The sequence below is a fragment of the Oryzias melastigma genome, linkage group LG16 (assembly GCF_002922805.2).
Source record: "Oryzias melastigma strain HK-1 linkage group LG16, ASM292280v2, whole genome shotgun sequence".
Classification (NCBI taxonomy): Eukaryota; Metazoa; Chordata; class Actinopteri; order Beloniformes; family Adrianichthyidae; genus Oryzias; species Oryzias melastigma.
Window position 1 is genome coordinate 13,486,575 of NC_050527.1, and position 13,096 is coordinate 13,499,670.

Here is a 13,096-nt window from a genome sequence, read left to right on the forward strand (position 1 = left end):
ATTTATTTTTATTGGCACACATTTTGTTCAATGTTCGGATTTTATCTTATAATTTAAAGTACAAATGGCATTCAGGACACCGATTTTGCAGTAAATCTCTTTTACAGAGCGAGCTGTTATTACATCTTTCTTAGATTTTTTTGTTTTTGGCGTGGTTAGTAAGAGCCTCTTCAAAAAAAAAAAAAAGCACACATTTTTTTCGGAGTGAGAAACAAACAATATCGATATATTATTGAAAACTTCCTTTGTTCATTATTTTCTTTACCTTTTTGTTGTGCAAATAAAGTTTTACAAAAGTTTGTTGTACAATATCTGTGGCAAAAGTGCGCGGCAGAAGGTGCCCACTCAAAGAATTCCTCAGCTGAGATCAGCAGGAGTTATCGAGTGTTAGCTGCTTGAATGGTTCCCAGCCTGGCGTTTACGTTGAACGTCTTTGTGGGCACGGCGACCTAAGGAGAGACGATGAAACATGTTGTTTGTCTAATAAAATAAGTTAAAAATTATGTATTATTAAAAACAAGAAGGAAAAAAATCGTTATTTCTTCAACAATCTAAAGCTGTGGATGTTGGGGAAAACAGTTCACATTTTTTATTCTAAAGTTGTTTCTTATCTGCCCCGCTCTGCCATAACTTGGTCCTTACATAACACTTCTTATATCTCCAGATCAAGAGATAAGACTTTTTTTTTCTCCCCACAAACATACTTTTTTTAGTTTCCCCGCAGCAGATCCGGAGCGAATGGCCTCCAGCATAGCCTCTCTGGCCATGGCGGGGTCCATGGGGGTACCAGCATGTGCCACAGAGCTGGGCTTTCTCTGGAGCAGGACAGGGGGCGGAGGTGGGGGTACAGCCGGCATCGGTGGAGGTGGCGGGGTCGGCACACATGAAGAAGAAGCAGAAGAGGCTAGGCTTTTTTCCTCTGCAGCCGTTGATCTCCTGATCTGCTCAAGCTCACTGGCAGCCCCGGATTTGGTCTGTGAACATAAACACTGTGATCACAGCAGTGAAGTAAGCGTCCCTCCAAAACAAACTCTTCACTATTTGATGTTGTGCGTCGATTTCTTATTTATTTTTGTCAGTCTGTTGTGTGTGTTGTTGCTTTTTTCTTTTTTTCCACATGAATTATTTAGCCACTCTTGTTGTGAGAGACAGAATTTTAAATAAGATTTAGTCATGCAGCATTCCAGAAATTCTCCTTTGACTGTGGAGCATCCACAGGGAGATCTGCAGATTTCTCAGTCACAGTGGCAGTTTTTTCTGCTTATTTCATTCCATTTAGTCATTTTTTTACAATAGCAAAACATCAGGTCAATGTCCGAACCAACTGCTCAAAAAAGGCACCATTAAAAAATACCTTAAATGGTTCTCTGAGGTACTGAGAATCTAAAGTGAATACATTTTTCAAATATTTGTACTTTAAGGCTAAGAGGAGGTTTCTTAGGTTTCCTGAGAATACATTTAACTGAAACTCAGGCTGTTTAAAATTAAAATGTATAAAGAAAATAAGATTAAAATTTTATTTCTGAGTACTTCTCTATGCAAATCGTTTTGAATCTGGAGGAGACCGAAAAAGCTTGTAATTGTGATGAAGAAAATACAACCGGGGGGGCAGAAGCTCCTTGTTCTGCCTAATCTGATGCATGATCTAGACGACTAGATCCATGCACGTCTTCATTTTCTTTGTCTGAGCTGGCCTCTGGCTCAAAACTGTACAGTTGGATATCTTCAACATTGCTCGCCATTTTTGTTGCACCGATATTCTAGGTTGGAGGTGTGAGGGGCGGTAAGCTAGCGGGGGAGAGTGTAAACAAGCTATCAGCAAAGAGGAGGGAAAAGGGTGGTGGGGTTGCTCCATTCCAATGGTTCCGCCCACAACTCAGAGGCAAATTTCAACACAAACTATGTCCTAGAAAACAAACAAAATTTCGATTTTGGCTATAAATGACATAATCATAATAAACAACCACTAGGGACACTTCTATAAAAGATTAAGTTCATTGACTCAGGAACCATTTTAGTGGTTTTAACCCCCTCCTGGAAATGCTAAAAGTCCTAATTCTTCAATAAAATTCCTTTGTGGATTTGACAGAAAAGAATGTTGTCTTATGAAACAGTCTAGTATTTGTGATTATGCTGGAACTTTTTCTCTCCAACTGCACAACATTTTTCCTAGAATTTCTTGATCCCTGATTGAACTCGTAACAACCCAGGAATTTGCTGCTGCAACTCCATAAGGGTTTATGTAATCGTTTTAAAGTTGTGCTCAAGAAAAAAGTATCACATAGCTGTACCTTCATTTTTTTTTTCTAAATCCATACAGGTATCAAAACATGATCAAATGGATTACTCTGCAGTGCTGTATGTTTCTGAGATCTTGCTTGAGATTTATTATCCGCAAACTGAAACCACCTGCTGACACTTGCTGCAGCCCTTTCTGTAATCACCGGAGACATTTCAGCCGCCTGCCAACTCAGGAATCTAAAGGCCATCGATGACACCTGCTATGTTCACTTGTTGTAGCAACTCCTTTCTTTTAATTTTGAACTTTTGAACTACACTTCAAAGCACAACTGTGTTTAAAAGATGATCCTATGCAAAGCAAGAGATTTGGGACACTGGAGTTTAGTCCTCTAAACTGGAAAAGGATTGCATTTTCAGAGCCACAACACAAATATTTCAACACTAATTTTTAATACTTGCCATTTTTTAGCTTATGACCAAAATTCTATAAAATTTGGCAAAAATATAACCAAAAAAGAAAACTAACAGATATTTTTTATGAATACATTTAGAACTTATTGATTAAGAAAGGGATAATGCCCGATGAGGTGGGCATTACCATAAATTAACTGATAACGCTGAAGCCTGAACTGTCCGATGCAAAGCGGATAATTGGCTATCCTCATTTACAAAAAAACTAAGTACTTTAATCTTGTTATTTTTTTAGGTTTAAATCACTTTTCACAAAAAGTGGACTTTTCAACATGTGGTGCGACCTCATAACGGCTACATAGCCAACACCAAAGCCGCACTGGCAAAGTAGTATGAAAAGTAGTATGCTAAACATCAAGATAATCTAAACAAAGCATCCGTCCAGTTCAGGAGAATTACCATATGGGATTTAGGCCAGCGCAGGGATATAGAACATTTGAAATGTGTGACCAAAACTCCTTTTTATTGTGGATTATCACTATTTCATCAGAATATTCACCTGACACATGGTACAATAAACCATTTAAAACATATCATATATCTTGTACTATAAGTTTTGCTTAAATATATTGGAGGCAAATTACATTTTCCACTCTAAGACATATCTTCATGTAGAGAAATCATGTTTTTTTCATCTTCAATGTTCATACAGAGTTTGCTTGTTTCTTTTTGTACTCAGACAATTGGAGATGTAACTGCAGTTTACTTTGACGTGTTTTAATCTCTGGCCTATTTTCTTCTTCAGAACCTTCTGACAGGGACTGCAGACCAGTTGTCAAAACATGTTGCCTTTTATTTGTCAGGCAAAAAAACAATCCTACCTGTGAACATGTATTGATGCTGTGGTATGTTGGAGCAAAGTCTTAATCTCCCTTTAACCCCCCCCCGGGCATTGACGGCCATAGATGAGAGCAGTGATACTGCATAGATGGCCAAGATATTCGCTTACCTTCCTCAACCTGCTGCTGTTGCTGTGGTCTCTAATAGCAGCCAGGAGAGCTGACTTTTCATTCCCTTCTTCAGTATAAGTCCCTTTATTCAGGTTGCTGGCTTCAGAAGATATCTAAAAGGGCAATGAAAGCAAAAAAAAAAAAAAAAAAAAAAAAAAACACTTAGCAGCAGGCTGAGTTGAAGCTTAGAAGTTAGTGAAGTTATATCATTGATCAAAGCAGTATCCTATTTGTCATTCTGCTCTGTGCAGGGCTTAGCTTGGTCTCACCTTCTTAAGTCGGTCTTTGCCTCCACCTGTCTGGATCGCCTCCATCAAGCTGCTATGCAGCGATGTCTCTTTCTCAACAGATTTGTGGATTACTGGTCTGAACCTTTTAACGGGCCCAAACACTGTGATTGCTGGAGGCCCAGTGGTTTCTCCACAATCTGATACAGTGACTGAGGGCGGCAGCTGAGCATTCTCCTTCAAGCTCTGCAAAATGAAATCATAATTTAATTTTTTTGTGTAGATATTTATTTCAAAATATGTCCTTCTTTTGTAACATTCGCATAGATCATATCCTTAAGTGTTATATAACTCACACTTATCTGGTCTGGGGCTGCAGGATTTGGAGCTGTGGGTATTTTGGAGGAAGGGAGCAGATAATTGCTACTTCCCGGGCTGGGGCTTCTGGACCGAATTTCTTTGACATAATTTCCACTATTGTTGACATTTTGTCTTGTTTGGGTGGATCCACTGGACTGAGTGAAATTACTCTTGGCAGTCCCAATATTCAGTGAATCAGAGCATTCTTTGCTCGATCCTGAATATTTTTCAAATCTTTCTTTTTCCAATTTTCCTTTACGAAACTTTGACAGATCTTCCGGACAGCTCGTAGAGCTTCTGGGACCAGGAGAGCTGGCTCTAGAAGTGTTGACATTCTCCTTATTATCTGACTGGAATGCATTCACTTGTATGGACTGACCTGATCTATAAAAGCCATCAGTCGTCTCGGTTTTCAGAGGAAAAGAAGAGCTGCTGCTCGGCTTAGCTGCAGTCTTCGGGGCGTATTTAGAAATCGCAGATGCCACATATTGGCTGCTGGTCCGCCTGGATGGTTTGAGAAAGGACAGGTCTCTTTTCAAGTCTGGGAGTACCAGAGGGGGAGGGGAAGGGTTATTAGTTGGCTTCTGCGTGTCTTTGAAAAGAGAAACATTGCTCTCCGCTTCTGTCCGCTCAGTATTTGGAGCTCCAACATCTGTCACAACTTCTTTAGCTTCAAACAGAACTTTATGTTGGGCTGTGTCTGTAGCTTTTAAACCTGTACTTTGTGTTGTTTTCTTGTCCACTGTGTCGCTCACTTCTAAACTTACTTTAGTGGCGGTGGCACTAATAAAGTCATCGGCGTTCTCCTTAACTTTATCAATTAAAGCTTTCCTTTGAGTCACAGAATTTTTCTGCCTTTCGTTTGAGCTCCAAAATGCTTTGGCTTGGCCAAGAAGTGGGGAAACCTCCCTACTCTCTGGCTCTGGTGACCTGCTAACTCTAGCCCTGGAGATGCCTGCTGTCACCATATTTCCTAGATCATCAATCTTAATGGCACCAATGGTTAATGTGGCAGCAGATTCTGTAGTAGCAGCATGTGTTACAGAGGGCTTGGGAGGGACTACGGTGAATGTTTTCAAACCAAAGCGCGATGTGACATTGGGAGTGATTTTACCCTGGGAACTGCTCAAAGCAGAATGGCTTTGGGAAACTCTGTGCTTCTCTTCACCTTTTACAGGAGAAAGTGATCTGGGAAGTTTAGGTTGCAAATCCAGTTTTTTCTGTGAGTTATTTTGAAAATAATCAGGGTTGACCTCAGTCTTCTTACTATCAGTGCTAGATTTAACTGGTATCTTCTGTTTATCTTCCCTCTTGCTGATGGTATCGTCAATAGTCCTCTCTTTACCAACTGTCTTTTTGCGTTCTTCCTTTTTATCGTGTAAATGCTTGTCAGAAGGCTTAGAGTCACTTCTTTTGGGACTAACAGCAGTTGTACAAGCATTGTTGTTTTTGTTCTGTGTCTCCATTTCTGATTTGTGATGAATGTCTGAACCTGTTGTAAAAAAAGAAAAAAAATATGTCACCGAAACACAAATTAAACACTAGAAAAGTGGCATTACCTGCAATAATGCACATGTGAATGCTTTTTGCTGAAAGATGTCACTGAAAATGCTAAAGAAATTTACTGTGATTGCTGAAGAGGTTTCCAGAAAATGCCTAAGTTGTTAAAGGACTTAAAGTTGCATAAATTGCAGAAAGTCCATAAAAAATTTTAAGAATCTCATGAAAAATATAAAAAAAATGCAAAAAAATGTTAACATGCGTAAAAGGTTTGAACTCAGAATTAGCCCAAAAACCTCAGTAGATGCCAAATTATCCAAAAATACTAACACATTGCTAAAATACTAGCTTAACCCAAAATTACAAAAAAAAAGCCTCAGTAGATGTTAAATTAGTCAAAAAAGCTAACACGTTCCTAAAATATGAGTTGAATTTCAAATTAGCCCAAAAAACCTGAGTAGATGCCAAGTTAGACTAAAATGCTAGCGTGTTGCTAAAATACAAGCTTAACTTCAAATTAGGTCAAAAAACCTCAGTAGATGCTAAATTAGCCAAAAAAACCTAACAGGTTGCCAAAATATTATCAAAACTCAAAATTAGCTATAAAACCTCACTAGCATTAATGTCCATAAAAATGCTGAACATTTTGATACAAAACGCATAATTTGCAGAGTGAACAAATATTTGAAGAAATGTGTGAAAAAAATTGCAAAATGTGAGTAAAATTTAAATTATTGTGTAAAATTTCAATAATTGTCAAAAACTGCATAAAAACTGTAAAAGAAATGCGTTAGTCATAGTACAAACATGAATGTTCTGAAATATGGTGAATATTTTGATTGCAGAAATTTCAGAAATTTGAAAAAAAACTCCCATTCCTTTTCAATGGGGCTGAAAAATCGCATAAATTGTGTAATATCTAAAAAACTGAAAAATGTACAAATACCAAAAGTACAAGCAGGAATATTCTTCAACGAGCTGAACGTGTTGATACCAAGATTGCAGAAATTGCTGAAAGTGTGCTTGAGTTTTTACAAATCAAAAAACGTACAGAGGAATAAAAAAGGAATAATAAAAAACAAACAAGATCACTATAGTGTGAATACTTTGTAAGCACTCACGCAATAAGAAAAGTGTTATTTCCACAAGATAAATTTGCTTTTCCTACCTTCTTTGCCAGATCTGTTGGTTCCCTCAAAAGATGTCAGCTCATGTTTCACTATATCATGTTCGTAGTCCTGCAGTACGTCATCTATGGCTGTGACTGGCACATCTATGTCTACCACAGACACAGGCACCTCATTACTGTTGGTGGACATGGTATAATGGGAGTCTTTTGCTGAATTAATGTTCATGTGGTCTGAATAAAAAGAAGTAAATGATAGGTTAGAAGTCTTTTCTTCAGAAATTGGATAGATTTAGCAAAAGTATCAGAATTTGTAGTGGTGCAGCATGCAGAAGTGCTGGCCGTCTCTATGTTCACCAGGTGCTATTTTAAGTGTTGTACTACTAAGGAGAAGCATTACAACTTTTAAAAAATCAAGATGCTCATGAAATACGTTTTTGTCTGACCATTTTTAATCGGTTTCCAAAGAATAATTATATATGAAGGAGAGGCAGCAGTGAATGCAGTTTATTTTTTCTAAACAGAAAGACACTGGATTTTTTTTTATTTTTTATTACTTGTTTATGACATTTTACAGAGAACATCCTCCTGAACTAAACTCGACTAGATTTGACCCAAAGCTGCTTCTTAATTTAAGAAGGCATTGTTTTAGATAGAACACCCATAATGAAATTAAATGTTTCCAAAATAAACCTGGTTTGTAAACGTTACTAAACTACTAAGTTAACTAAAGAATGGCCCTATTCAAATTCTTCCCTTCTCCCTAACCCTCCATTTGAAGTGCAAGTGGTGTCCGAAGTATATTTTTAATAACCTACCCTCCAAGCGGAGGGATACAGACCCCTCCCTCGCAAGGGAGTTCCGCATCGGGCTGTGCTGCGAATGAGAAGCACTTTTCTTCACGTGCGTGCGCTCTAAAGCGCAGAAGTTTACATTCAAATGTAAGTAATGACTTTTTGTTGTAGCATTACATTTTTAAAGTCATACACCTGCTGTTGTTATGCATACCCGAATGCTGGAAGCTCCGCGCTAAAGCTAGCTGATTAGTGACGTCATCGATTGAAAGTGACGTCTGAATTCGGAGATACTATTTTTCCATAACTCTATTTGGAGGGCTTATTGTAGAGGCATGGAAACGGGAAGAATTCAGATTGGGCCTATATATTTAATTTATATATTTAAAGGAGTGTCATTAGATTGTCTTACCTGCTAGGGTTGCTTCAAAATCAGCCAATGTCTGATGAAGCTGGGATTTCAGCTCTGGATCATCTTCAAAAGTGTGGACTGATTGCCCACAAGTTGTAGAGACACCGTGCCTGCAATAGGGCAGAAAATACAGACAGAAAATAGAAATTGCATGCTAATTCAATATGAGGATCTGAAAATGACAAAAGGCATCTGTAGTTGGATACATTTCCCAAAAGAACCACCACAAAAGGCTAGTAAAAAACAGGTGATTGGTAAAATGAAAACAAAAACATAATTTTTGGTTAAAGATCACAGCTAAAATACACAAAAAGATAAAATCAATGAACTGTATATGAGCTGGAACGAGTCATCAATGTGGTTCAAATGATAAAAATCAACACGATAATGCAATGTGTTGTAACAAAACACACACAATATGCAAATGGAACAAAACAAGATCTTTAACTATTTTCACTTCATTCCCATGACTTAAGATCTACTCATTTACACGTATCAATTACAATTACCTGTGCGTTGATCCCCATGTGGCACATCCCTCATCACTGTCACTTGAATTGTTCCTGTTTTTCTGCTGAACCAATCGCTGCAGTTTCTCTCCTTTGTCTCCACCACCTCCCTCCAGCGACAGACTCACATTTATTGAGGAGGATTGCTGGTCAGGTGAAAAACTGATGGCGCTTGGATCCTCAACCTCTGCCATTCCTTCAGAGGCTGCATAACCCTGGTCGGGCAAGCTGCTGCTGCCATTGCTGCTCGCCAAGGACAGAGTCTCGACTTCTGTTTCTGGTCTCTGGCAACTCACTGTAGAAGTATCCATGGAGCAAATCCAAGCTGGAAGAAGATGAAATGGCTTTAACAGTAGTGGATGTTACCACACCATTCAAATTTTTTAGCAATGGTGATTATAAATACACATAAACCTGTCTTGTTTTTGGTGAAATTGGTTAAAATGGATTTTTTCTTTCAACAAAATAAAGTTTAAGAGTTTAAGGCCCATAAATTGTAAATCAGCCCATTATGATCTTATGCAATTTATGTGTGTTTCCTATAATGTTGGGCGTCAGATACACCCAACATGACTCTTAAATGGCTATAAAATTGGGTAAACACCAGAGTAATTTGAAGAGTTTATAACAAAAGAAAAACGTTTTCCATCTAAAAACTCTTCCTTTTAAATTTATGGTTTCCTGAGATGCCCAGAAATAAACGGCTTTGATGGACAGCATAAAGTTCTCCACAAAGCCCTCAAGTTTTTAAGACTTTGTTTTAAAGCTAGGTTGTAATGGGTTAGGCCTTATTTTATCTTTCTCTGACCAACAAAAATACCTGAAAAACATCAGTGAAACGATTCTTATGTAAGAAGGACAAGACAAGGAATGCAGATTGAGAAAGACGAAAAGAAGACACAGAATGCATTTGAGTTAGCAACAACATTCATTTTGACACTAAACACACACAAACTAGAAAGCCCAAGCCAGACCTACCAAACAAGCCTGGAGCATAACCACTTGCGGTTTGATAAAATATCTTTAATGATGTGTGGGCAGGCTTACTGTAAACAAACCCTTTTAATTAGATTTTTTTTTTTACCAAACTGTTTTAGGTTCAAGAAAAAGACAGCATTGCTTCATACCCTCTCATCTCTGTAGTACACTCATGCTCCAGTCAGTCCTGTGGGTTTTGGGAAACTTATTTAGAGTGTCACTGATCTCACTGAAATCTAAGCCAAGGGAATACAAATCATTTTAGCATTTGTTAGGTTTTTGGCAGCCAAGTCGGAATCCGCAGTACAGTGAATTAAAGTACAAGGATTAACTTAGTTTTACCATCAGGTGGTAGTGAAGGTAGCCACGGACATGTATTGTGTTGTAATTTGTCTTCCTATATGTGTGTGTGTTTGTGAGCATGTGTGTGTAAAGGGCCTGTCAGTTTTGGGTCTGGTCCTAATGGTGTGGCTAGAACAGTCAGTTCCAGGAGATGTGGTGATGACTCACAGGGCTGTCCTCCCAGCTCCTTCCCAGCAATTGCTAAGTCATGCCAGTTTCAGCCACAATCAGCACACTTGAACACAAACACACATAGCAAAGAAGTGCACACACAAACACACACACACAGGCTTCTGCTCTCTTGCAAGTGTCCACGCAGTTCTTGAACTTGCGACTCCGACAAACCTTGAGCACATGCTTTTGTTAAAGCTAAATCAAACATGTCTTCACTCCCAATCTGTCAGTTGAGTGAGATGCTACTTGTCGAGAGGTCTTAGCCAAACCATGCACAAACCAAATTAAACTCTTGAAGTCTTGGTTCAGTCTCCATTTCTTTAATTGAAAAATGACTTAAGTACAGATGTTTCTTCCTCTGTGAAAAATAAAGCTATTTTATCACTTACAACACAATCTCATCATATCTGTCTTTGGCAAATCTTTTGTGTCAAACCTCCTTTTTTTGAAAAATGCACGAAGCATAGATGTAAAGTTGTACTTAAATTATTGAAATTTGTTTACTCTGATTAGAATATTATTCTAAAAATAAATCCAAACTACTCTCACAGTTTTTTATATTCCATGTTTAAATTTTGGATTCCAACCATTAACTACTAACGAGAACCGGACTGATAGAATGTGACGTCACCCATAATGAGTGGCCTACTTTTGGCTCCAATGAAAGGAAGTCAACTCAGTCGCCATTTTTTTCATGATATGAATGCCGCCATGTTGGAACCAGAAATTGCTAGCAAGCAGTTACTGGTCCAAGTCAGCTTGAGTCAACATTTTTTGGAAACCGCTCTCGTCGATCAGGATTGAGCTCTCCTACCAGTTGAAAACGGGCTGAACTCGGTAGAATCTGTCAAACGTTTCAAACGTTGGACATGAAACCACTTACTTTTAAAAAAGCCCCCTCCGATGAAAATCATGTTTTTTGGAGTTTTTAAGATTGATTTGAGGCATTTTTCTTATGAAAGAGAACAAATGTAATAAGAAATCATTTCATTTTTGCATTTCTGAGTATTTCTCTTTTTAAATCGCTGTCAATCAAACTGTCACAGACAGTCTCAGTTTGAACAGCTCTGCTGCACATGCTAAAACCTCTCATCTGGCCAGGGTAGCGTGCTGAGCTCAGGTACCGGAGAAGAGAAGATGGTATCTTCCCATTCACTGCGGTCAAATGAGCCGCCGTTTATATTTCTGTGGTCAAATCAGCCGTCACTGGATTTTTTGTGTGAGTTTCATACAATACTTATGGTAGCAGAGCTGAGAATGCTGGAAAATCTCAGCGAGACTCCACGAAGCTCTTTGATGTGACCACGGAAAGGCGAACGGCGGCACATTTTACCGCAGTTGTAAAGGATTATAAATCAATGAAAGAGCATTTTGATGTTAACTTTCATTATTTTCTAAAGGACTCTACTTAGAGAAACTAATGTATTGAATTTATTGGTCACAGCAATGTCAATATCTTTTTGGTCGTCCGAGCTGACATTCGGGTCAAAACGATATGGCTGGACATTAGCGATACTGATATGGCTGGACATTAGCGATACTGCTGGACATTTTTATGTAGCAGGTATGAAGATTTACGCAAGCGAGACACAGATGTATCATAATCAGACAGGGGGGGATCAGGCGCGGGGCTGCTCAGCTCAGCTCCAAAAGCCACGCCCCCTCAGAGGAGATTTTGGAAACAGAGGCTTCAGATCAACATGAAAAATGGCTTTTTGAGACATTTATGTTGTAGATTTTGGGGGAGGGGGAGGGGTCAATCAGTCCAGTTCGCATAAAAAAGCATAACTTTGTAGTTCTGTTACAGTCTTCTGTATTAGTGGGAAAACTTTTGAGTATTTTATATTACTGGTGTGAGAAAAAATTGCCTGAAAAGAAGACTATGATGCCAACTAACCTCCAAAGTAACCAATCTTTTTCGCTTTTAAACCAAAACACCTCAAGAACCGACAAAGACATACAGCCTCTGCCTATTGATAAGCAGATATTGCATTAGTTGATATCCCATAATACTACCTCCTTGTCCTCTTAACACATTTCACAAGGCCATTTTTAACTCCAGTCGAAGCCTATGCATTTCAAGTGGCCACCAGTGTATAAAAAATGACACACATTACCAAAGTCACAAAAGTAAAATAAAAATAAAGATAAAGAAGAAATTAACTATCTCTTGCTAAAAACACACTGTGTAAAAGCAGACAGCATTGATATACACGAAAACACCAAATGCAAATTAACTAGCTTATCTACCACAATATAATATTAAATAAAGGAGAGTGAGTGGCATGTTGATTAACAATGAAAGTACTACAGAAGTAGGGGAGCAAACAGAGAGATGTGGGGAGTTGATGAAAAAGGTTTTCCAGGAGGAGGAAAGGATCAAGCCAAAGAAAAACTTCAGGAGGGCTTGGAGCGCAGTCGCACAGGCCCACAGCAGAACACTACACAGAAGGGGGTGGGGAAGGGAGCAAAGAAAAGAAAAGAAAAGAGGAGGTTTCAGATCACACGACGATTGCTTGGAAAAAAAATATGGTGTTAAGACTGAAACAGTAATGTAAAAAATGAAAAGGGGTATCTTGACCATTAAAAAGTCAAATGTGTGGAAACAGATGGTGGCCTTTTATATTTGGAAAATCATGGCATCACTCGGTAATCTCTTCCAGTATGTATTTAATATGCTCCCATGCAGCGTTAACGCGACATAAAAGGCACTCTAGTTGATTAGAAGTGACCTCAACCTTAACCTTTTAAAGCCCACATGAAACAGCACAGCTTTCAGATGGACATTTATAGATACGAGGCACCTTGACCTCATCTGGACCCTTTATCCTTCAACAACTCTGCTGCCCAAGTGACCAGGAACGCTTGTTAAGTTCAGCTTGTTGACACACATCCCTAAAACAACTGGTTACAGACAGAAAAATCAGATTTAGATTGAAAAAAAACAAATATACCAACAGCTTCTAGGAAAAGGGAGAGAAGAAAAAGGTAAGAATAAAAGAGAAGATAGCA

The 13,096-nt window shown here is 38.5% G+C and overlaps 1 protein-coding gene across 5 annotated transcripts in view; it reads right to left on the reverse strand.

Moving 5' to 3' along the window:
• Positions 1-324: 324 nt before the first annotated feature.
• Positions 325-13,096, reverse strand: part of cobl (cordon-bleu WH2 repeat protein) — a 57,895-nt gene continuing 45,123 nt past the window's right edge. For 4 of the 5 annotated variants that reach the window (XM_024267168.2, XM_024267170.2, XM_024267165.2 and 1 more), the window contains 8 exons: positions 8,591-8,915; positions 8,082-8,191; positions 6,918-7,109; positions 4,246-5,741; positions 3,932-4,135; positions 3,662-3,775; positions 705-974; positions 325-449 (listed from right to left, as the gene is read on the reverse strand). In XM_024267168.2, the coding sequence (XP_024122936.1) occupies positions 378-449; positions 705-974; positions 3,662-3,775; positions 3,932-4,135; positions 4,246-5,741; positions 6,918-7,109; positions 8,082-8,191; positions 8,591-8,915 (2,783 nt within the window). In that variant the 3' untranslated portion in view covers positions 325-377. The remainder of the gene's footprint in view (positions 450-704; positions 975-3,661; positions 3,776-3,931; positions 4,136-4,245; positions 5,742-6,917; positions 7,110-8,081; positions 8,192-8,590; positions 8,916-13,096) is intronic. The other variant, XM_024267169.2, reaches the window with a different exon arrangement.